Genomic DNA, 23,917 nt, shown 5'->3' with positions numbered 1-23,917 from the left:
TGATGATTCCATCTGTCACACACTCAGACACACTCCAAACATCTGTATGAATGATAAACAGGTTTCTCATGGTGAAGGCTTCAGTCTCCAGTGACCTTCCAGTGCATATGGAAGAAACATTTGGTCCCTGAATTGTTGAGTATATCTTAGCTGGTACATTCAAAATTCAAGGAGAAGTGCTCATCAACATTCTAACGTTCAATAAGTCAAAGTAGAGAGAGTCCAGGAGACGTTTGTGGTGTTTGAGCAGTTTCAGAAAAAACTCCTCCTGCCTCTGCAAACTATTTTCTTTCTTCAACCAGGATCTCTCTGAGTCCAGAGCCTCCTGAGCTCACCAGACCCTGAAGGACTCCTTCTCCAGCTTCACAGCCCAACAGGATTATAATATTTACATGGAGCACATCAGGTCCTTGAACGCAGCACAGCTTCAGGTTTCCATCGTTCACTGATATTCTTCTGATGGGACTCTGCTGGCTAACTGAACATGTTACACATGTCAGTCAGTCAGTGTCAAACTACATTTGTACAGATATGATTTTTTTAATTCCAGGTTTTATTTAAGACAAACTGAATCAATTCCATCGCTGTGCAGATTCCACATCTCGTTCCATGTACCACACTGATGATGATCTAAGAATGTTTCTACCTCCATTTCTCTGGTTTTGCACGTTTTGTATTGAAACTTTACTCAATTGTATCCTAGCTGATATTCTTTGTCAAATACTGTTTTTTTTTTTGTAATGACAAAATTTCATATCATCGTATATCTCACTCGATATGATTTGAAATCATCTGAAACTAACTCAGTGATCCACATTAGAAGGAGTAAAGCTGTTAATTCAGTGTTTCTCTTCATTCTCCTGCTGAAGGAAGCTGAAGTGACCAGTGGTTTCTGTTTTTGGCTGAATGAAGAGGAAAACATGAACGTCTCTGGCAGAAATACCCAAAAGTCTGGACTCAAACTGGATTGTTCTCTCTGTGCAGTGACGGGACAAACCACTGCACCAGCACCGTGGGACCTTGTGGCGCAATGGTAGCGCGTCTGACTCCAGATCAGAAGGCTGTGTGTTCGAATCACGTCGGGGTCAAAGGACTGGACATTCAGCTGTGACAGATGAGAGGACAACGTCCAAACCTGGAACTCTGTCTGCTTATTCAGTATTTCTGAACTGACCTTTCACCCTCAGGTCCTCACTGTGCATGCAGGATCTGGACTTTAACTGACTTCACATCTGATCAGTTCTGAGGAGATTATTTACCATCACTAAATTACCCAGTGTCTTTGTGTCTTGCTCTCCCTGTTCTTGACGGCCATCGTTCCATTCATCCGTAGTCCTGTTCCAGTCTCCTAACACGGTCTTGTCTGTGGGATAAAGCCTCCTAAGCTCTGTCATGCTGTCAGTTATTTTGTCTGGTAAACCTTTTCTTGGCATTTCTTTATCATTATTCGTTAAACATGTCCTCCCTTCTCAGACCACATGTAACCAGTGTCCATCTACGTCTGCTCGGTGTGAAAACCTCCCCTGAGAACCTGTTACAACAGAAGGTGACCCCTGCTGATTTACTGGAGCCGTGGCTGAACACCCCGAGTGAGCTAGTGTCCTCAGAGGTGTGATTTCAGTAGAATCTGCTGCATAAACTGAGCCTGAAACGGTTTCAGCAGTGAGTAGATGAGCAGAAAGACGAGGAGAGTTTCTGTTCATTATTTAATAAATAACTCTGGCACAGCATTGGGAGAGAACACAGTACTGAAGTGAAAGGCACTTTGAAAACAACCCGGTAGAAAGCTGCAGGCTGGACTTCAGAGGCGTTCAGGCTCAGTGGGACGTCTGGCCGAAAGAAACAACGAGCGCAGCGGCCTCGCCAATTCACGACGGGCTGGAGGAAAGCAGACTGTTCTGGTGTATTTGACACAGGAGAGGACCTGAGAGTGAGCAGAAAGGCAGATGAAGTCCATAATAACTTCATACCAGAGCAACACATTCCCACTGAGCGGTGAAGCCTCGCTTTTTATGACAGCAGAGCAGATCAGGAGTTTTTCCTTCATCCTGTGTTTACGGAGTACAGTTCAAAACTGCAGGTATCACCACGCCGTGCGGCGATCCGACAGCGGGGAAGAGGGACGTTTGTTCCTCTGAACTCTGGATAGCTGACATGTGAGTGTTTCTACTCATCACAATTCCATGTAATGTTTCAAGCAGTTTTTACATGTTGACTGTGAAATTAAACTTTGCAGGTTTCACTGCATTTTTTTCTGTCACCAAAACTGAGTTTTGTGATAAAAACTGATTTTTCTATCAGAAAAAACTGCCCTTTATGCCACAGTGTGTAAATATTAAAGCTACAGGCATCACTTCATCAAGCTTAAGCATTAATGTAAATTACATACACAGGAAGTTTAAACCTTCTGACTTTCCAGATGCATGAATGCACCAATAAATCCTTCAATATTCTTCTTGCAGTTGCTTTTTACTGTATGAGCGTGTACACACACACACACACACACACACACACACACACACACACACACACACACACACACACACACACACACACACACACACACACACACACAGGGACAGAACGTGCTGACAGTTCAGCACCTCGTGGAGTCAGTGCACAGACAAGCTGAAGAGTGTGTGTCCACATATATATATATATAGTGTATCCATAGTGTCCTCATAGTGTAGATAAAAAGAAAAACAGAATCTCATTCCTCTGCTCATTTCAGTCCAGCGGCAGGAAAACAAACATCTCACGCCGTCGTTTCACGATAGTATATACACATACCGCATACTGTACAGCTACAATACAGGAGAGGCTTTTAAACTGAAAGGCGAGAGTGAGGGTGAGAGCCGCGGAGGCCAGATGCTGTGATGAGAGAGCGAGCGGCGTTTCTCCTGCTGCGACGCCACAGCCACTCCACCGGAGGGACAGTTCAGGAGGCGGCGCCTCATCATTTGCCTTCGTACTTGGGGTTGACCACGGTGGTGACGGCGCTCTTGTAGATGGGGTTTTCACCCTGGAGGGCAGAAGGAGGAGACGGACATGAAGCTCTGGGAGCGTCGGGAAGGCGTCTGTTAGCAGGCGGCGCCCAAACACAACCGGGTTACGGTGGAAACGAGGCGCGGCGGCGGCTCACTGCAAGCTGCCATGCTCAGTGGAAACACGGCAAACCTCCTCCGGGTTCCCTGAACGGGTCATGCAGGCCGCTCGCTGCCCGGCAGCAACGGGAGTGTGAGCGAAACCAGACTCTCACATGCAGGGAAACGCAAAGAGGAAAGGAGAGGGAATACAAACTTAAAGAGCAGTGGCTTTGCGTCCATAGTTTGGGTTCTGGAACTGATTGATTGGACTCTTGTAAATGGGGTTTTCTTGCTACGGTGGAGAAGGAGGACATGAGGTTCAGCAGGGACACAAACAAGAGGAAAAAAAAGAATGAAAAGGCAGCAGAAAGAGGAGAGACGACTGAATGGACGTCTTTTATCATCCAGAGAGCAGGACAAGGAACTGAAAATTAAACTAAAGAGAGAAAAGTAAATGAGGAAAAAACAGGAGCGAAACCCACTACAAAACCTGCTAAAACCAAATTATAAACCGAGTCCGTTTTAAAATAATAAAACATCGCCACATCAGGTGGATGGCGTTCAGATTGAAGGGACCCTGGTTCGAATCCCGGCATCTGTTTTCAAACCCAGCCCAGTTTAGTGAAAGTTAAAAAAACTTTATGTAGTGACTGATGGAAACAAAAATAGAAGAAGTAGCTGAATTATAATAACTAATAAAACATGTATTTATACAGTCCTGCTCTTGTCTTTTTCAGTTTGAAATTTTTTTTCTCAAAAATCCTTTAAAAGACAAAAAGGAACGCTGGGGAATAAAACCAGATCTCCTTGTAAAGGCTGGACTTGATGCTGTTAACGGATAATTTAAGGGAAAATAGCTTTTGGAAAAGAAGAGTGAAAGTCGACAGCCGATGTTGAAACTTTAACTTCAAAATAAAATAACAGCTGAGGCTCCATGTTCAACAGCTGGTTACTCTGTTCAACTGGGCTACTCAGAAACACCTGGAGCAACCAAACACTGAGGAGAGGAAACCTGTCAGACTGGAGAACACCTGAGACACAGACAGAAACACGTGAGATTTCTTTCGATGGAGCTCAGAGTGAAAGAGCTGGACTGACTTCTGTATTGTATTTAGCGTCAGCTGTGAGGTCTGATGACCATAACCAACAAAGAACAATCTTCTATTTCCCTGTAGGAGACGAAGAGACCACTTATCACTTACATCTACTTTAATCTGGGCGGGAGGACATTTAATCCACCAACAAAACGATTTCTGTCTCAGGAAAACTGATCGTCATGGATCCTGTGGTTGTTCCTCTCCCTCCACTAGGTGGCAGCATGGGAGCGCTGAGGTTTCTGCTGTCTGGCTGTGGTGTGGTGAGCAGAGCTGTGGTCGGGCCCAGGCAGACCCGGGCCGGACCCGGAGACCCACCGTGTCCCACTTGGCGTTCATCTTCTCCTTCTCGAACTTGGCGAACTCCCTCCGGTCGTGGATGATCATCAGCAGCTTCCAGATGAGCAGCAGCGCCAGGCCGATCAGCACGATGCCGGCCACCACGCCCACCGCGATGGGGGTGATGTCCGGACCCGCGGGACAATCTGGAGGGAAAGGTCGGTCCGGTCAGCTGGTCTGGCGTTCTGCTGCGCTCCACTCCGGGCTCGACCCGGGAGAGGCCTACCATTACCCTGCTGCATGAGGATAAACTAAAGCTCTATTTCTGTCTCTCTCGCCCTGTAATCTGCGGCGTGCACGCCCTGCTCACCCAGAGCGTCCACCACGTGCACCTCCTTCTCCGTGTTGTTGTTGACGGCGTAGGTGTAGTAGAACCAGCAGTCGTTGGCGTCGCGCTCCTTGCAGTGCATGACGGGGTAGGAGGCGTCGTTGGGCTGCGGCAGCTTGTCCCTCGTCTTCACCTTGATCATGATGAAGTCGCTGCAGTCCCGCTCGCACGTCTCCTTCTTCTCGCCGGTGCCGAACGCCCGGCACTGCACGCAGTCCCTGCGGACGGACAGAGGAGCAGGGCTGATGGGAAACGGTTTCTGCGACACGTCTGCAGCAACTTCAACCGACTGCTGCGAGGTCTGATCAATAACATCCCGACTCTTCAAAGTTGACATGTAGAGGCTGCTGTGTCTCTGTCTGACTGGAGGTGGAAGCAGGCTGAACTGAAATGACTGACAGTCCTGACGTGAGGGTCTGGACGGCGTCCCGCCAGGAAGCGGCCCTCTGATGACGCACGGGGAGGAAAATCCACCCGGGAAAACGCAGAGGGAGCCCGGCGGTGCGAGTGTGTGTTCATGAAGTACAGTGTGAGCATCGGGACGGAGGCGGTTACTTGTGCTGAGCGCAGACTCCGGGGCAGGTGGGGCAGGTCTCGCACGTGGGGCCCTGGAACTTGGGGTCGGTGCACTTGCAGACGCCGCAGTCGCAGGTTCCGCGGCCGTTGCACAGCTGCTTGTTGCTGGCCATGCAGGTGCTGTTGTCCAGAGAGCAGTCGCAGGCGCTGCCGGTCCACATGGGGTCGCACACACACACCCTGCACTCGCAGCGGCCGTGACCTGGGGACGGGACAGACTGAGACCCGGGCGGACGTGTCCCGCCACGGCGCCCCCGCCCCAGAGCCGCCCCCCCTCACCTCCACACAGCTTGTTCCCGGAGCGGTCGCAGTTGAAGTTGTCGCACTCGCAGTACTGGCCGCTGTAGCGCTCGTCGGGGTTGTCCCTCTTCTTGCACTCGCAGGTGCCGCACACGCAGTCGCCGTTGTTGCTGCAGATGTCGGTGCCGTTGTCCTTGCGGCAGGTGCGGTCCATGTCCTCCGTGGCCACGTCGTTGCTGCTGCACTCGCACTGCCGGCCCACGCGGCCGTCGTTGCACCTGAGACCGCGTCAGGTGAAATGGTCAACTTTGTGTGTAAACAGAACCCGAATAAATTCTGAAAGAAAAGCGCTGAAAGGCTGTGGTGAGAGCAGGACTCACTTGCAGGCTCCACATTCGTACGTCCCGTTCCCGAAGTGGCAGAGGTCGCTGTTCTCCACGCCGTCTTTGTGGCACTCGCACTCGCAGATGAAGTTGAGGGTGATCTCCACCTCCTCGGTGAAGCCCAGCGGCTTGATCTTGATGGTCTCGGGCTTGACTTGCTTTGGACACCCCTTGGACGTCACGCTGATGGTGAACATGACCTGAGGAGAGACGGACGGACGGACGCAGCGGTGAGAGAACCGGTCGCCCCGCTTCAGAAGACACGAGGAAACATCCTGACCTCGTCTCCGATGGAGATGTTGGAGCACTTCCGTCCGTTCTCGCCCTCGCTGACCAGCCCGTTCTTGCAGCGGGAGGTGTAGGCGATGGTCACTCCTTCTGGAAGCTTACTGTTCTCCAGGATCACCTCCGACGAGAGCGACTGAAGAGGCAGAGCGCGACACGCACACGTTAAATGAGGGCTGTGATAATATCAATGTTTCCTTTTGCTTGGTGGACTGGATCCTCCCACTGGCCCCGTTTTGGCCCACAGGCCTCATATTTGACAGCCCTGCTGTTTGATGTGGCCAAAGCCAGCAGTTCAGACTCACATTGTAAGCGTCTATGATGAGGTTGATGACGTTGCTGGAGTTGGCGGACAGCGTGCCCACGGCCGACTTCGGAATCAGGTTTTTCAGCTCCTGAGGAGAGACGGAGTCCAGAGCAGAGGTTCAGAGGAGTCTGGTCTCAGTGGCCGGCTGCCGGCTCACAATAAAGCCACTGCTGTCTGCCGTTTGTTTTGCAATTTAATCTGTTTCACGATGCATTGTTACATCCTGAGTTTAAGGTGTTTAAGAAAATTTCAAGGTTGTATGTTTTCCCTTCTTGAGGCTGTCTGTTCATGGGATTAAAAGCTGGTACCAGTCTGGCAGCAGAAGCTTCGACTCTTCGTTTCTGCCGTCAGATCCTCCGAGGAATTAAAAATGAACTATGAAAAGAAGTGAGAGGTAAGGAGAACTGACTTGGTAAACAGGCTGGAACTCCTCTGTGACGGCGAAGATGGTCTGAATGTTGTTGTCGCTCAGCTTCTGCACCAGGTGGGCGATGGAGGGGTAGTCCTGGAAGAGGGGGAGGAGTCAGCCGTTCGAACAGGCACGGCGGCGGGAAGCCGTGAGGAGGAGCGGCGGCTTACGTAGTAGTGGCTCATGGTGTAGACGTTGTTCTCCAGGTGACACTTCCCGTCGTTCGGCAGCACGATGCCGCCCAGCTTTCCGTCTCCGGCGAAGTGGAAGCCGGCGTCGGTGGAGAAAACCAGCAGGCGGGTCACGTTCCTCCAGCCGATGTGATGCTGGCGGACAGACGGAGGCGTCAGTGGACCGGAGCGAGCATCAGCCATCTCCTCCGCCTCCGGCTCCACTCACCCCACACACGGCCACCTGCATGATGGCGTCGAAGCCGCCCTCGGGGGAGTCCAGGTTGCCCGAGATGTGCTGCTGGCCCACCAGCGTGTTGAACTGGTTGCCGTCGCTGGTGAGGTTCAGAACGTGCTTGTAGCTGAAGGGGCTGGTGCAGTTCTGGTCGCCGGTGCACGGGTTGAGCAGCTTGGCCGGCGTGGTGCTGATGTACGGCATGACGGTCTTCTCCACGAAGGAGCCGAAGCCTGAGAACAGGTGCACTCGGTGTAAAGCGCCGGGATGCACGAAGGTTCACTGGTCAGAGACAATGCTAACTGCTAACTAGCTCCTCACTGACAACTGCTGGGGCCCGGCGCTCGGCTTCACTTTGAGGTTTTAACAAATTCCAGCAGGAAGAGGAGGTCTGCAGCCTTCCTGAGAGGAAACTAAAGGGGGGGGGGGGGGGGGGGGGGGGGGGGGGGGGCTCCATGGAAAGAATGTCAGGAACCACTGATTCACATCAGAAACATGAAACCAGGAAAGTTTCCAATCCTCTGGAAAGGAAGCCAACGCCTCGTTGACATGACGGCTTTTCAAGAGAAAACTGCATTGTTTGCGCTCCATCCGTCTGTCGGCCTGCAGAGGGTCCGGACTCCCGGTCCACAGTCTCCTGGACCTGGTCTTGGTCCACAGTCTCCTGGACCTGATAGTTTTACAGCTGACAGTCTCCCGTTGTTTATCTTTATAGTGTATTGTTCTCTGTGTAACAGCCAACAGCGCCAACATGTGGCCCAACATGTCAACTACACTGTTTTCAGTGTTTCTGCAGTTTTCTGTGTAAACAGATGTTTTTAAAACATCGTCGTGCAAAACGTGAAACTTTCATTGAACAAAAAGACCCAAATCGATGTGTTTTCCGTTGTGTAAACAGGGCTGGAGTCTTTCTCTCCTCTGGCTGAAATCACGCTGTAATCAGGAGGTCTTGGTATTTTGGAGGTGGTTTCAACGTAAATCAGATTTTTGAGTTATACAGAAGAGCCAGCACCAATCAAAGCCGCTGTTCCCTGCACTGGACTGCCCCCCTCTGGATGTGGCCTTCACTACGAGCCCCAGAGACCCCGACTTCCACCCAAACCCCACGCTGGGTAATTCTGAGCTCGAGCTCTGACTGATCGGTATTCCTCACCTATCTTGAAGTCAGATGTGATCTTGGACATCTCCAACATGAGGCTGGTCCCCAGGTTCTTGACGTTCTCCAGATCGTCCTTCATGGAGTAGGACAGGTCCATCAGGTAGTAGAGGTCGATGGGGTAATCTTCAGCCCGCTTGAACTTCAGGTCGAAGGACTGAGGCTCGCCTGCGGAGAGGCGTCAGTCAGAGAACAGTCTGAACAGATTCACCCGTCATCCCGTCTGAACCCGACGGATCGGCACCGGATCGGAGCGTGAGGCTCAGCTTCTGGGGCTGGATCTGCGTGATGTCCTCCGGGTTCAGCTTCTCCGCCCCCTTCCTCCGGTTGGTCACCGTCTTGTTCCTGTGGACGACCTGCTCTCCGTGCGGGTCCTCGATCATGGCCTCGTCGCAGCCCCTCTTGAGCAGCGACTGCAGCTCGTCGCAGCGCGTCGTCACCGTCTCGCCCTGTTTCAGGAAGTCCTGAGACGAGGGAAGGACAGACTCAGGTTATACAACCTGTCAGGACAAAATTCTGAGACATCACAGTTTTATGAAGCGGTTTCTTCAATCGGATGTTGAGTAAGTGCAGCTTTATAGTGTGATTTCAGATCACGCCCTGAATTTCTGCAGTCTGAACAGACTGTAAACTCATGGCAGTGTTTATAGTCGAAACCTTCAGCCATGTGAATAATTCATTACTCTAAAAACCACAGGATCGATCGGCAGTTCACGTACCGGGTCTTTACACCAGCCACACTTGGCTCCGGCCTGGATGCACTCCCCGCAGTGTCTGGCGTTGGCGACGATGCACTCGTTCACCTCTGGATGGAGAAACCGAGAGAAGAGAAGAGTCGGAGTGAGACGGAGCGCTGCAGCGGAGCCTCCACCGAGTCTTCAGGTCTCGTCATGTGGAACGTCGCACGACACTAAACGGCACCCTGCAACTTTTAAAGGAAGAGATCTCACCGCTCTGAGCGTCGCAGTAACAACAGACGGCCAACAGCGTCGACATGAAGATCAGCTTCAGCTCCATCTGAAAAACAGCAGAAGAGGGAAAATGAAGGTGGCGTGAAACACCGAGGTCACAGCAGAAGGCTTCGCAGGAGCGAGTCTCAGAGACGACGTCTGGAAAAGGCCCGGCCAGCGCCGGAGGGAACTGATAATATGGGTGACGGGGGATCGGCTATTCTCAGCCGGTCACAGAGAAGCAGGCAGCTAATTTAATTCAAACCACTTACACACACACACACACACACACACACACACACACACACACACACACAGCCCTTTCACTGTAAATAGCCGTGGCTCCCTGGAGTCAGCCTTTCTCTTGTTGTGCGTATCGACCTGCTCTCTGGCTGCAGCCCGTCACTCCACCACCATCAATACATCTCAGCTCACGACTGGAGGAGGAGCCGGTCCAGACCGGGAGTCTGATCCGGGACTCGACTCACGGCTGGACGACACTGATCACTACGTCAAAACTGGAAAACTCCAGCCCCCTTCACATGCTGAAAACCAACAGGATCAGGAGAATCTGGACTTCTGAAAAGTTGCTTTTTCAGCGGCTTTTTTAATCCTTATCCCAAAACACTACGAAAGTACTGGCTATTCACCTGAAAATGCTGTCATACGAACGAGGCCTTGATCTCAGGCTGTTCTATACAGTGAGGCCTGGAGCCAAACCGCTGAAGTGGTCAGAAATGGAGAGGGAGACTTCCTCCACTTTGAGGTCACGACCTTACCGAGGTTAAATGGTCATGAGAACAAAGCTCGGACTGTACTGATGCTCTGTCACGTCAGGCGAAAGGAGCGCCGGCCCCGCCTCCTCGGCTCTATATTTATGCTGCCGTCCTATGAGACATGCTCTGGCATTCCCCCGTCCTCCTATTGGTGGAGCGTGAGGCGACAGCTGGCCCGCCGCCGCGTTGAGGCACGCCGGCCGGCGAGGGATCGGCATGTGTCCCATGTAATGAACAGGAGGAACGCTGAAGCCAATATCCTGTCAGACAGCGAATCGCAAAGCAGCGGGGAGTCACTTCTGACCGGATCTCCGCTGAAGCCGGGGTCTGCGGCGGCGGCCGGCCGGCAGGTGTTTCAAATTAAAGCCACATGTTGAGAACGTCTCCGATCTGTCACAATGTTTTAACAGTCTCAGGCCAGCGGCTGCTGGCTGCGTGGAGACACTGTGAACTCTGGGAGCACAGTAGAGTGAGCTCTGATGTTCAGTGTTGACTGATGCATTCCAGAGTGTGTGTGTGTGTGTGTGTGTGTGTGTGTGTGTGTGCGTGGGGGTTTATATAGACACAGAGAGGCAGACGGCCTGTCTGCAGCCCCCCCAGATTAGATCAGCTGGCCTGGAAGTCCACGGCTGCACACAGACAGTGTGTGTTCATGGGTTAAGGTTAGTGTGTGTGTGTGTGTGTGTGAGAGTGAGTGTGTGTTGTATTACAAGATGAGATAAAGACCTCATCTAACCTGGTTCAGTGCCACCGTCACCTCACTCCTTCTGAGAAGAGTTCAGAACGTCTCACACACTCTGTGTTCCGGGAGGGGCAGTGTGAGTGTGTGGAGCGGTGTAAATGTTTAAGTCCTCTCTATGAGCTCCGTAACAATCGTATCCAGTGAAAATCTGCCTTTCCGTGGAGGAATTCAGCCACACATTCCTCTTATAACAAAACCACACTCTTGCATATTTTCTTTTCAGCCTGGCCGGGATCCGGTCGTCAGCCCTGCTTTACTGTTCCAGAGGATCATTCACATGCAAACTGCAGCTGTAAAAGTCCAGCGAGGTGTCAGGTTAGGGAAAAGAACCGTGTTGTGTTCAGTCCTGAGAGGATTAGTAGCTTCACGCTGGAATGCGGGTTAAAAACAACAAGGATGAAATACGGAGCCGAGGTCAGAGAAAGGAGCAGGATGTTTCAGGGATCAAGCCTCAGGCCTTCTCATATGGAAATACTATCGTTAAAATAAACCTTTTTTGTTATTTGATAGTTTGTCAGTAATTTACGACTCTTACATCATGTCAGACACGTTCAGCCATTCATTCAGCCCCCACTAAAACCAGTCTAAGACTCAACAACAGTTTTAAGGCCCCGTTTACGCGACAACGCTTTGAGTGAAAATGGCAAAACTTTGTTTGTGTTGTTGCCCACACACACACAGACAGAACGAAAACACACACTTGAAAACAGTGTTGTGTGAACGGGCTCTAAAGAACATGACAGTTCGCTGACAGACTGACCTTCAATGCGACTCGCCATGAAAACGTCAAAGTGTTAAAGTCTTCGCCTGAGACGACTGAAACGACGGCCAGTCACTCAACAGCTTGCAGGACTCCAGGAACCTTGATTCCAAGAGTCAGGAAAACAGAAAGAAGACGCCAAAGCCTGAAAGACGTCAGCCCTAATGCCCCGACGGAGTCTTCCACATTCATTCTCGAGAAAAATCGCCGCTCTGACAGACTAAGCTCGTTCTCACACAAAAGCCAAATCTGTGTTTTGTAGAAGCAGTGAATAAATAAGACGGATGATTTGTTCCCGGCCTTGTCTGTCCAACCCCGGTTCACCTTGAAGAAAGGCTGCCGAGCGCCTCTCTACTCCCTGATTTGGAAAAACATCGCATTTAAAGAGATCCAGGCTGGAGGATCCAGAATCTGCAGCTACCACAGAACACTGAAGACAAAGATAACTGGCACCTTCCAAGGTCTGCTGCAGAATCTAGAGTCTAATGGGAGTTCTTCTGTCACATGTCAATCTGACACTGTTAGACCAGACAGACCATAAACTCACCGTAGGACCAGTTACCTGAATCAACCTGGGAGGAAAGTCAAATAAAGCCTGCGGATGCAGTTTCACAGATATGACCAATAATAGAAGAAAGATGGAATCCAGACTCTGCCTTCAAACTTCATATCCTCACTGCTGCTGCGTTGAGAAGGAAAAAATATTTTCAGCTCTTCTCTCCTCGGTGAGGAACTGAGAGCCAACAACAACAGTGTTGGTCTGGAGCCGTACCCACGCACCATTTCTGAAGAAACGCCGCAGTGCCAAGAACACACTAGCTCCTCGCTGAGCAGCGTCTCTGGATCCAAACCCCTTAATTTACGGCTGTTTCAGAAGAAGGATTCTTGTTGGGACAGAGGCAGGAAGTGCGAAAGAAGATGAACTACTACTGAGAAGTCTACGCAATAATCCCAGGGCTCAAGAGCAGCTGGGGAAAGAAAGAAGAGGCGCAACGCCACGGCTAGTGAGGGAGTCTGACTAACCGCTCAGCTGACTAACTGGACGATTCTGAACGGCAACGCCGGCCGGTAAACATGCTCCAGAGCGTCCTCCGGTCCCTCCGGGCTGAATCTAGAAGGAGCTCCGTCTGCCCAACCACTCATTTTCAGAAGCTGCAGACAGAGGTTGCCTCCCGGCAGGTAGAGCCCCACAGCAGCTCAGAAAGTGTTCCTGTTTACATGCAAACGTTTTGACAACAATGTCCATTTACACAGAAATGGCAGAAAACAATGTAGTTGGCATGCAGGGCCACAAGTGGGCGCTGTTGAGTAACAAACCACCGCTAAGTCAGGCAGAACAGTACGCTGTGAACACTTTCTCTGCTGTTTTGGTGCACTCAGTGTCAGCTGTTTGTAAGAAAATAAAATATCTCCTCATAGTAAAAATGTTCCGTTTTCCCTTGTTTTCATGGAGGCAGAGTCGGAGCATTTTGGAAACAGTTTTCAAAAAGCTGCGTTTTCAGAGGTTCTGAGCAAGTCATTGTAAACGGATCTCTAAAACGCAGTGCAAGCTTTCTGTATTGACATGAATCCTTTGTCACGTCAGCAAACCGTTCACCTTGTTCCAGGAAGCTACACTGTACTGGTGCTCCACTCCTGCAGTAAACAGGACTTTGGTGAAATAGTCACAGGACTGGAAACAACAGACTCGGATGCTTTGTACACAAGAGTGTTTTCAGTCAGATGGAGGGTGACGGATACTGTCGCCAGCAGCATAGATGAGTCCAGTCAAAGGTCAGTGGTCGAAACGTGACTTATTTCATAACAGTATCACTTACTACTGTGTTTAGAAAAAAACTGACAGATCTGCATCGTGCTGAAGGACCCTGAAGAGGGTGAGATGGGATATCAAACCAGTGTTTGTTTGTACGCTCGTCAGGCTCTGCTGAGGTTTCCGAGCCCCGGTGGGCAAACATGTGGTGGATTTTTATTGAGCCACACAGACCGAGGCCGGCGAAGGGCCGGATTTACTCTGCTTTAAGCAGCAAGTGCATCTGCAAGTGCCGAGAAGAAGTCACTTCACCGCCATGAATAACGGAGCCAGAGCGGAGGAGGGTGGGGGTGAAAACAGCCCGATGCAGATTTAAAGTGTCTGCTAGGAGCGGTAAAAAGGTGCTTTTCTGTTCGGAGCTCTCCTCACTCAGAAAGGCTGTTCTCCCCCATCTGTGAAGAGAAGGAAAGGAAAAATAGGAAAAACAGGAAAGGGTGGTGCGCAGCTCCGAGGGAAAAGGCGGAGAGAAAGGATCTCTACCAGAAGTTGTGTTTCTTCTGCTGAGGTAGCTGTTCAGACTTTGCTAATCCTCCCGACTTTATCTCAACAGTATTTCTGCTCAAAACGAAATGTGAGATTATTTCACAGAGACATTGAAGTGAACTCTCAGATGAAGAGGATTTAGCTCTCTCCTCATCCTCCTGTTTTATCTGTGGCGCCCGTCCTCCCCCTCCGACTCCCCGTGCCCTCCACCAGAAGCAGGGACACGTCTGAGCCGTCCTCCAGAACCCGAGGAGAATACCAAACAGTGTCCGTCTGTGTCTCCGTGGCCCCGCCCCCCCCGCCCCATCCAGAGGACCCTTGGATCAGACAAAAGAAATGAATCAGGCTGCCCTCTGAGAGCCGACAGCGGCTCTGATCCTTAAAGTGCTCCCACTCGCCGCTGAAAGAGCCTCTGTGTGATCAATATTCCTGATGAGGCCGACGCTCATGTGTCTGATCTGGCTGTGACTTTGAGGAAACGTGCGCGCCATCCACTCACCGTCCTTATTTTCCACACGAGAGGCTGAAGTGAGATAAAGACACAACCGACCAGAAATGTCAACATAGTTTCCACATTACTGCAGCGACCCGCTCCTCCAGTCCTCCACAGAAATGGGAAAAACTGCGAGAAGTGAGCGAACGGTGGGAGTGGAGGAGGGAGCCAGGCGGAGCGGTGCCAGCCAGTTTCCATCACATCTGATCCGGGCTGCACTCCCCGCTCCCTCACTGAGGAGCTGCAGGTATGCATGGACGACTCAGCCTCCGCTCCCCCTTCGCCGCCTGCAGAAGTGCTCAGCCGCTGCTATTGTGAAGATCCTGGTAAACTGCTGAGAGCTGACCTGCTGAAATGGGAACTTCTGTCCGGTGTTACAGTTCACAATGCCACATGACAACCTCCCAGAAGCCCCAGCAACAGGTACTGCCTGTGCTTTGTACCTGCATGGATGGCGGGGCCATGCGTACAAGTTGTCCATGAAACAAATTATTTTTTTTGTTTTGGTTAATTCTAAATGTTCCGTTACTCTTTGGAGAGATATGAAGATATCAGGTTGTCTTTGACGCACATATTTATTTCCTGTCAAAGTTGAACATGACGTGACCCTCCACATCTTTCTCTTTCATTCAGCGGCGTCCAGCTGTCACAGCGATGCACCAGACAGGAGGAGGTCAGCCAAAAACGATAGTAGCTAACAGAGCTGATGCATGAAACCAACGGGCGCATGTTGCTCTGCTCGCAGTTTGAACACTGTGGATAAGAGTGTGACTGCGTGCAAAATGTAAAAACAAAGAAATTAAAAGAAATCAGACAAATTCAAGTATTTGAGATCACCTTAATGAAACACAAGCTGAGCTAATGTCAAACCTAACCGGAAGCGTTCGAGTCATTTTGAAGCATTCTGGGAAAATATTCCGCCAGAGAGCCATGATGTGGAACACGTAGCAGAGTTTACTGGAGCGGCAGCAGGAGGAGCCGCGGTCTGAATTCCATCTTTATCAGCGGCCCTGCAGACAGCCTGTTGCTGCTCTTGAGAACTCCGCTCTGCTTTTCACACACAACACTCAGCCACATATGTTGTCTCGAGGCCGGCCAGCATTCCCCTTGTGTGTGACGGAGGCTAAAGATACACTCCTGTAGGGGGAGGTGGGGGATGGTGGGGGTGGATCCAGCCTGGGAGCGACCGTCTGGATTTTCAAGGCTCAGAATCTGGAACACTGAGGCCGCTGCTTCCTGGATTTCATTCCAACTGAATCGGGTCCGAATCAACTCCACTGATCGTCACACAGTAGATGAGTAGAGACAATCGACGCAGAACCCAAAACCTCTGGAAGAGGTCCAGGTCTGAACCCCGGCTGCCAGCTCCGTGTTGAAAATAGCAGCCTGGTACTAACTAGCTATTCCTGACTCATCCTCAACACCTGGCCTCTGCAGTCAAGAAACGACCAGAGACAGGAAATCAAATCCAGCTTGTTCATGGCAGGAAATAAACCCGGCTTGATTCACAGAGGACCAGATCGGTTAAAAATAATGTACAAAGGTGCCTTTTGTGATTAAATGCAAAGAAATGCTCGAAAGCCAATCTCTCTATGAGATTTGAGAAACAAAACTAAGCACAACTTCAACATGAGCCTTTTTGAACAAAGCCAGTTTGTGCAAAATACAGAACAAAGTCTGTGAAGCAGCATCTCCATACACGTTAACCCTGGCAAAAGCTTGTTTCTTCTCAAAACTCTGACTAAAACAGCATTTCCTTTCATCAAACACGAGCCAGACTTGACCCTCTGGTGACGTTTAGCACCGGTGAAGGAAGGTGTCTCTTTGCTTCGCGAGGGCATCGGACTTCAGGACTCAGTTTGACACCCCCGCTCTAAGCTCTCCAAACTCCCTGTTTTCGCTGAGTCTGCCCTTCCTCTGCTGAAACACAGGAAGCTGGCCTCGATTACACAGGAAGTCTGTATCAAGATGTCTGGCGGCCAGCCAAATCTCCGTCCCGAGGCCGTCACCATCACTTGCTGCAGTACAGTGTGGAAAAATGGAGGAGAAAGAGAGATGAGACGGCGCCGCTTCTCCACAAAGAGCTGAAAGCGGCGAGGGCTGCCAAAACGGCAGCGTATTGTCTTTGTGAATGGAGCGTGTCTGATCTACACCCAAAGCAGGCCTTCACTGTAACATAAGCACCGGCGAGAAGCTAAACCAGGACGCAGAGTGTTTCGAGGACTGCTGGCAGCACGGCCGACACCGACGGTAACCGTCTGGGACGGGACGGGAAAATCAGGACAACACCTGCGCTGCTGGACCGGCTGAGGGACGGCTGAGGGACGGCTGAGGGACGGGACAGCGGGAGTGATTGATGAGGAGTCTGAGACGGGAGTAAACAGGACTTAACTAGAGCTGACGGTTCCAGCAGTCAGTCTGCAGGAGGAGAGGAGCTACTGCTGCCAGAGCGTCTGCTAAAAGCAGGTCAGCTTCCCAGAATTCAAAGAAAAAATTCTAAATCAGACTGACGACAGAGGACTTTAACGATCAAATGCCCAGAGCGAGACAACGACACACTGTTAACCCAGTCGGTGACGCACTCATTTAAACTTTATGCTGCTGCTGCTAGCTGAGCTCAAGCAAAAAACTGTTTTTTGAAGACGACAGTGGTGCTTGGAGCCACTAAAAATTGAAATGGACAAAAACCAGGTCCAAGGTGGAACTTTTCGAAACTTTTCATCGATGAGGTAAAACGCCACTTTAGCAAATGAAACATTGCTGACATGCTAACTAGGCCGTTTAGCGAGTCTGCCGTATCAGTGTGAAATGGCATCGTTGCCATATAAACGGCAAACTTTCCAAAAACAGTGCATTTTCACTTGAAACGTTGTCGTGTGAACAGACCCTCGCTTGGCACCGCGTCACCAGAGACGCTGTGATCGTTCCCAGTCTGAGAAAAGCTCGTCACCAGGACGAATATTTCCCTCCGAACTCGCCACTGAAGCACAGAGAGGTGGAGTGAGACAGAAACCAGACACTCAGCAGGTCGATGTGAACGGTGGCTGAACGTGGGGCGTTAGCTGCCCGGCGGGGTTTGGTCCTGAAGGGATGTTAGCGCTATGACAGGCTGTGGACGCCGCCACTGGTCTCAGCGCTGGGAAACCGCCGTGTTAATGACACTCAGATGGCTCTCATTAGAGCCCAGACTTCACACTCGAACCAGACAGCCTCCGTTTCCGCCGCCGTGAGAAGCCGAACGCAGAGCGCTGCCGAAGCAGTTCGTCGGTACACGTTCCCCCTCGCGGGAGCGGTACAGCCGTGTGCCCCGTGCAATTCTGGGGGCTTTGTTCAGAGGCGCCGACTGAACGCTGCGTTCCGTTCCCGGTCCGGTCCGCCTCGACGTTGCGATGCTCTGAGCACGTCTGATTACGACTCAGGAATTTCCCCATCGCTGAATGAGCTGCTTTAAAAGAAGCCTCAATGTCTGAAGCTGCGGCATTATACTGAGCTTCTGTGCCTGAACTGAAGGCTCGCTGGCGACTCACTTAACACCCCCGAGACTCCGGCGTCTACCAGGCCGCCGCCGGAGAACAGGGGTCACATTGTGCCCACTTTATAGGGCCCGGCTGCAGACGTACAGAATGACAGTCTGAAGGAATCACTCCCATTCATCGTTACAGCTGCCTCAATGAAGAACAACCACACAGGTCCGACTGTCAGCTGACGACCCAAGTATTGACGTGGCTTAAAAGAAAAGAAGGTTTTCAAGTGAAAAGTGAAAACTTCAACAGAAACGTTGCGCTAACGAGGACTTCATGGCTTCTGGGGTGAATTTAATGTCCAAATGAAGTCATTTAAAGCTCAAACCTGTCTTCACACAGGCAGGAAATGGGAAATTCCCACTCGCAAGGACGAAAGGGACATGAAACACCGTTCTGTGCATGTTCTATCCGCAAGGAATCTTGGTCTTTGAGTACACAAACTACTTGTGATACAGTTTAATTGCTATGACGGTGCATCGCATCATTGAACAAATGACCAATTCTTGCCGGCTCACGCTCTTTTTCCAACAACATGCAGAGAGAGCCTGCGGCGCCCTTCTTCTTCTGTGGTGTCTGTGTAAAATGAGGTTGAACATCAACACCTAGGGGCATGAAGTGCAAATGCAGTCATGGCGTCGTCTGTGCGCCGAGGTTTGAACGGGGAGATCCCTGATCATGTAAACATTAAAATCTCGCCTCGTCTCGATCTCGTGGACTCAGTCTTGTGAGACATCTCGTCTCGTGGAATTTGTGTCTCGTCCCACTCCTATCCGCTGCACTTATGCACCGACATAATGAAATGATACCGTAGTGCGACTATGTCTGTTTGATGTTCCTAGCACCAGGAACACCCAGAACACCTGGCACTGAGCTTCAGCTTTAGGAAGTTTGTCCACCGTTTCCCAGTTCGATTGTGTTTCCTACTGAGATATCTGACCATTCCTAATAAAGCTGATAAAGTATGTATGTCATCTACAAATGAATGTTTACTCCTCTTTAAGAGTCTGCAGCAGGGCAGGAGGACAGAGAGCTGTCTGCCCCCTGATTGGACAGTCTCATTTGCCACCATCCAATCAGATAGAGTCAAGACCATGGCAAAATTCACACCAGCAACTTCAGAGACTCGCACGCAGTTTTCATGCCTCACGAGGAACTTCTAATTCTTTTCACAAATGCAAATCTTTATTTCCAGCCATGCAAATCCTTTTCCACACATCCGAATGGTTGAATTTTCCGTGCTGATTTTTTTACAGCCTGGAAAAACTTGATTTACAGATGCAAACTCTGAAATTATGTGCAAACATTCATTTATAGATGCAGAATATTGATGGCATTAAATTGAGCCCATAAAAAAAAACTACTGTTTAATGCTGTTCTTGTCCCCTCTGCCTATTTACACACACACACACTTACACACACACACAGCTGGGTGTTCAGATGTGGCGCCACGCCCCAGGGTTCCGCTCCACCATAATGTGGGTTTGTGTGACTGCGGCTCTGCCGGCGCTGGTGCTGCTGAATGAAGCCGTATTTCTGTGCCTCCGAGTTAAACTTCCACTCCGCCACAACAATAAACACGGCCTGACAGAGTTTACGGCCTGAGAGAGAGAGTCCTGCTACTATTTACAACCGACACAACGCGCTCAGCTCGGGATTTTCACGGCGGCCCTCGGCAGCAGGGGTCAGCTTTAACCGCGCCGTGGCGGCGAGGCTGTTTTTAGAAGCAGGGAGCGCCTCCAAAAAAGGCCCACAAGAGGTTTTCAGCTCAGCATTGAAGAGGAAACGAGCAGGAGGCTGATACCTACAGCATGTGGCTCTTCAGCCGCTCTATAGCGGCTCCCTGCAGCTTCGACACATCCAGACGCAAATAAAACACCAGACTATCAATTTACATCGAGCAGCGAGCCGACCGTGAACAAATCCAAATTAAAAGGCTCTTTAAAAAGTGACTGCTGCTCAAATCTTTCGTCTGTGGACAGAAACAACAAAAATGGTTTGTGGAAAATTCAAAATAAAACAGCTAAATGGATATAAAGGATCAAGAAACTAATAAGACGCCCAAAATGAATAAAACCACCGAATAGAACGACAGCCTAATCCTCTAATCAGGAAGGCCCAGTGCTCAGAAACATGATTCAGCCTTCTGTGGCCCGTCAGAACAAAGCGGACCAAATGTGAGATCCAGGAGCAGCAGAACAAAGGCAGCAGGAAGTTTGATCAGAGCCACAAATAGCTGTACAGCTGTGGAACCCTTCGGCATGTGAGAGGGGCTGCTCGGGTTTGAGCGCCGTGTGCTGCAGGTTCCACCTCCGAGCCCGAGTTCGCCGCCGCCGCCACAGAGCATGTGTCACACACTGCCACACACACACACCCACATTCATCACTGCACACCCAAAGGGACACACACACAGTATGAAAGAGCTGCACGTTCATCACTTCTGTCTCAAGGCGATGAGCGCTCACAGGCGGCGGACGTCACTTTCAGGCCCGGAAACAGAAACACACATTCACGACAGGCGTCACGTGTCCAGGAGAAACAGGAGGATGTGTGTGTGTGTGTGTGTGTGTGTGTGTGTGTGTGTGTGTGTGTGTGTGTGTGTGTGTGTGTGTGTGTGTGTGTAGGAGGGTGTGGCTCTCTACAGAGTAAAATGGCCTAATAAATCAGGTAGGAGCCGGGAGGCTTTCAAACAGCAGCTGCTCCCTGGGGGGTCAGGGTCACATCCATTCAGCTGGTGGCTCCCGGTTCCCGCTGCTCCTCCTCCTCCATTAGCCCCCCCCCACCCCGCCTCTCCACCCCCACCACTGTCCTTCCTCCGCCCACTTCTATATCTCCATCTGACATCTCCTGTATCCTTTGTCCTGCTTTCCTTCCTGCCTCCATTACCCTGATTAAACCAGCTGCTGGGCTCAGCTGGATTTATACAGACCTTCACGCTCCTGGACCAGGTTTCTCCCTCCAATCAATACAGTACAGACCGGGACAGACCACTACAGACTGGTTCAGACCGGCGCAGACCACCACAGACTGATGCAGGCCGGCACAGTCCAATGGACTCGATGCACAACTTCACCACTTCCTGAAGTTCAGGAGGCTCCTTGTTTCCTGTCTCTCATGATCGGACGAGCTGATTAATCCAGATGTCCTGACCTCTGTCACCACAACAGTGATGGTCAGACACACCTGCAGTAATCAGCTCCTCCTATCAGGAAAGACAGGAAACAAGGAGCCTCCTGAAGCTCAGGAAGTGGTTGAGTTGTGCATAGAGCCAATACAGACCGTACAGACCAGTGCACACCGAAACAGACTAGTACAGACCAGCAGAGACCAGTACAGACTGGTATAGATAGGCACAGACTTACACAGACCACTACCGACCGTACAGACCACAACATACTAGTACAGACCACTACAGACCACTACAGACCAGCACAGACCGTCAGCCAATTTGTCAATTTCCATGACCGTCCACGTGGTGCTGATTCTTGATTACCTCTACTGGACACTACCAGTCCTGTCTCTCTGTAGACCTGGTCCTGGCTCTCTGTAGACCTGGTCCTGGCTCTCTGTAGACCTGGTCCTGCTTCTATAGACCTGGTCCTGTCTCTGTAGACCTGGTCCTGCCTCTCTGTAGACCTGGTCCTGCCTCTCTGTAGACCTGGTCCTGCCTCTCTGTAGACCTGGTCCTGCCTCTCTGTAGACCTGGTCCTGTCTCTCTGTAGACCTGGTCCTGCCTCTCTGTAGACCTGGTCCTGGCTCTCTGTAGACCTGGCCCTGGCTCTCTGTAGACCTGGCCCTGGCTCTGTAGACCTGGTCCTGTCTCTCTGTAGACCTGGTCCTGCCTCTCTGTAGACCTGGCCCTGGCTCTGTAGACCTGGTCCTGTCTCTCTGTAGACCTGGTCCAGTAGACCTGGTCCTGTCTCTCTGTAGACCTGGTCCTGTCTCTCTGTAGACCTGGTCCTGTCTCTCTGTAGACCTGGTCCAGTAGACCTGGTCCTGGCTCTGTAGACCTGGTCCAGTAGACCTGGTCCTCAGTAGACCTGGTCCCAGGTCCGGAGGGAGAGAGGTCTCTATCTGCAGCCTGTCGCCTCAGTGATCAGAGGATCCGCAGCAGAGAAATTAATTAATGACATAAAACCGCTGAAATGTGAAACTAACCCTCAGCGGTGTTTTCCTCCAGACCCTGGAGCAGGTTCCCTCTGAGGAGGTCCAGACGGTTCTCTTCACCTTGCGGGTCTTCCAGACCTCCAGCGGGGGAAGCGCTCCTCTCCTCCCGGATCCCGGTCACGAAGCCCGGACGGACGCTCGCTCTCTGCCCCGATGGCAACACCGGGAGCCGCTTTCCTCCTCCGGACGAGTCGCCGGGGCTCGGTCCCGCCGCTCCTGCCCCTCGAGCGGGCCTCCTCGGAGAAAACAGCCCGCGGCGGATAACGGAGAGCCGCCGGTCCGGGGCTGGAGATCCTGCTGCGGCCCGGGGGACTCCTCTGCTCGGACTGACTCCCGGCGCACACCCGCGGAGAACGCAAGCTCGTGCACGAGCCGCGGCGGCGCGTCCACGAGCGCACCGACGCACAGCGCTTCCGGTCCAACCCTTCAAAATAAAAATCCTTCCTCCTGACGAACGACACGTTTTATGTTTCAGAGTTAATTTAAAAATATTACAAGCGCTTTTCTTGATGTTTACAGCTTATCGATGTCAAAAGAACACACACTGTGGTTGTTTCTGGTCAGGGGCCAAAAGTATAATCTGTTTTTCTGACCAAACCAACAAACGAAAAAGGAAAAAATGGCTCAATTTTCCTTTTTTCGTTTTCAACCAAAAAACGAAAAAACGGTTTTTTCTTTCTCAATTCAAAACCAAAAACAAAACCAACACAAGCAAATTACGGCCGAATTTTGTTTTTTGGATTTCAATTTTTCGTTTTTTCGTTTCAGGTCTCAAAACGAAAAAACGGAAGCACGTGACCCCTGACGTCACGGGTCAAATGGACTCCCTACCAAAATAAAAGCCTTACTAATAAATGGGCAATTAAAGATAAATTGCGTTAAATAGCGTTTTTATTTTTGCACAGCATTTATTGCATACACTACTAGGCTTGTAATAATGTTGGAAAATAATAATAATAATTATTATTATTATTAACAACAATACCACTACTACTACTACTACTACTACTATGAGAATAATTATAATAATAATAATGATTACAGGTCTGCTGCCTGGCCTGCATACATCTAATTCGCGGACGCCAGATCGTTAAGTGTTCACCTTTTCGATAAGTGTGACATGTCTGTTGATCATAAAATACGTGGGTCATTTTAACTTTGTGACACGTCAGCTGCATGGCGGTGCTGATGAGAAACGTTTCCCTTTTTTGCCCAGTAGATGGCAGTGTGAGCCAATTTAGAAGAAAAATCCAGTACTCAGTTGAGGGACTGACGGCCCGAACGCACTGGACGCGGTAGCACCGCGCACACGGTAGCGCCGCGCACGGCGTTTCTGATCGCCTCCCATGTTAACCTATCTGACTGGCCGCACACAATGCGCACAGTGGCGCCGCACGCCCGCTCCGCTTCGTTCTATTTTTCACGCGAACCGCGAGCGCCGAGAGCGGCAACTGTCAAGCTGGATCAAGCAGATCGGACCAGACAGGAAGTCGGAAACAGAAAAGGCAAGAGAATCCGGTCAATTTTCAAAATAAAATAAATTAAATGACGATTAGTTACAGTGTTGCTCGTCCGTCTGTCACTGGGTCTAATCACAAGAGAGACG

General features: G+C 50.8%; 1 protein-coding gene and 1 non-coding gene across 3 annotated transcripts; one reads left to right on the top strand and one right to left on the bottom strand.

Moving 5' to 3' along the window:
• Window positions 1–1,016: 1,016 nt before the first annotated feature.
• Window positions 1,017–1,088, top strand: trnaw-cca (transfer RNA tryptophan (anticodon CCA)). The gene has a single exon. It is a non-coding gene; the product is annotated as a tRNA-Trp (tRNA).
• A 601-nt stretch (window positions 1,089–1,689) lies between these two features.
• Window positions 1,690–22,663, bottom strand: itgb1a (integrin, beta 1a). 2 transcript variants are annotated; one of them, XM_030099734.1, is made up of 16 exons: window positions 22,303–22,663; window positions 9,559–9,625; window positions 9,328–9,413; window positions 8,853–9,072; window positions 8,606–8,776; window positions 7,447–7,685; window positions 7,218–7,373; window positions 7,048–7,143; window positions 6,637–6,726; window positions 6,327–6,467; window positions 6,044–6,246; window positions 5,703–5,941; window positions 5,403–5,625; window positions 4,830–5,065; window positions 4,499–4,665; window positions 1,690–3,022 (listed from the first exon to the last, which is right to left on the bottom strand). In XM_030099734.1, the coding sequence occupies exons 2-16, from the start codon at window positions 9,623–9,625 to the stop codon at window positions 2,957–2,959; spliced, it is 2,400 nt and encodes a 799-aa protein (XP_029955594.1). In that variant the 5' UTR covers window positions 22,303–22,663; the 3' UTR covers window positions 1,690–2,956. The 2 variants fall into 2 exon arrangements, with proteins under 2 accessions (XP_029955594.1, XP_029955595.1); XM_030099735.1 differs by having other exon boundaries at window positions 22,372–22,663.
• Between the last annotated feature and the right edge of the window lie 1,254 nt (window positions 22,664–23,917).

Source organism: Salarias fasciatus, chromosome 9 (assembly GCF_902148845.1).
Source record: "Salarias fasciatus chromosome 9, fSalaFa1.1, whole genome shotgun sequence".
NCBI classification, from domain to species: Eukaryota; Metazoa; Chordata; class Actinopteri; order Blenniiformes; family Blenniidae; genus Salarias; species Salarias fasciatus.
Note: the sequence above shows the minus strand (reverse complement) of the source record. Positions and strands in the feature narration are given on the sequence as shown.

Bases quoted from the DNA above. Each gene is read 5' to 3' on its own strand.
- itgb1a (XM_030099734.1), bottom strand. From the start codon at position 9,625: ATGGAGCTGAAGCTGATCTTCATGTCGACGCTGTTGGCCGTCTGTTGT. The intron at 6,727-7,047 runs GTCAGTTCTCCT...GTCTCTCCTCAG, and splicing joins AGTTCCAGCCTGTTTACCAA to GAGCTGAAAAACCTGATTCC. The intron at 6,468-6,636 runs GTGAGTCTGAAC...CTGCCTCTTCAG, and splicing joins TCATCATAGACGCTTACAAT to TCGCTCTCGTCGGAGGTGAT.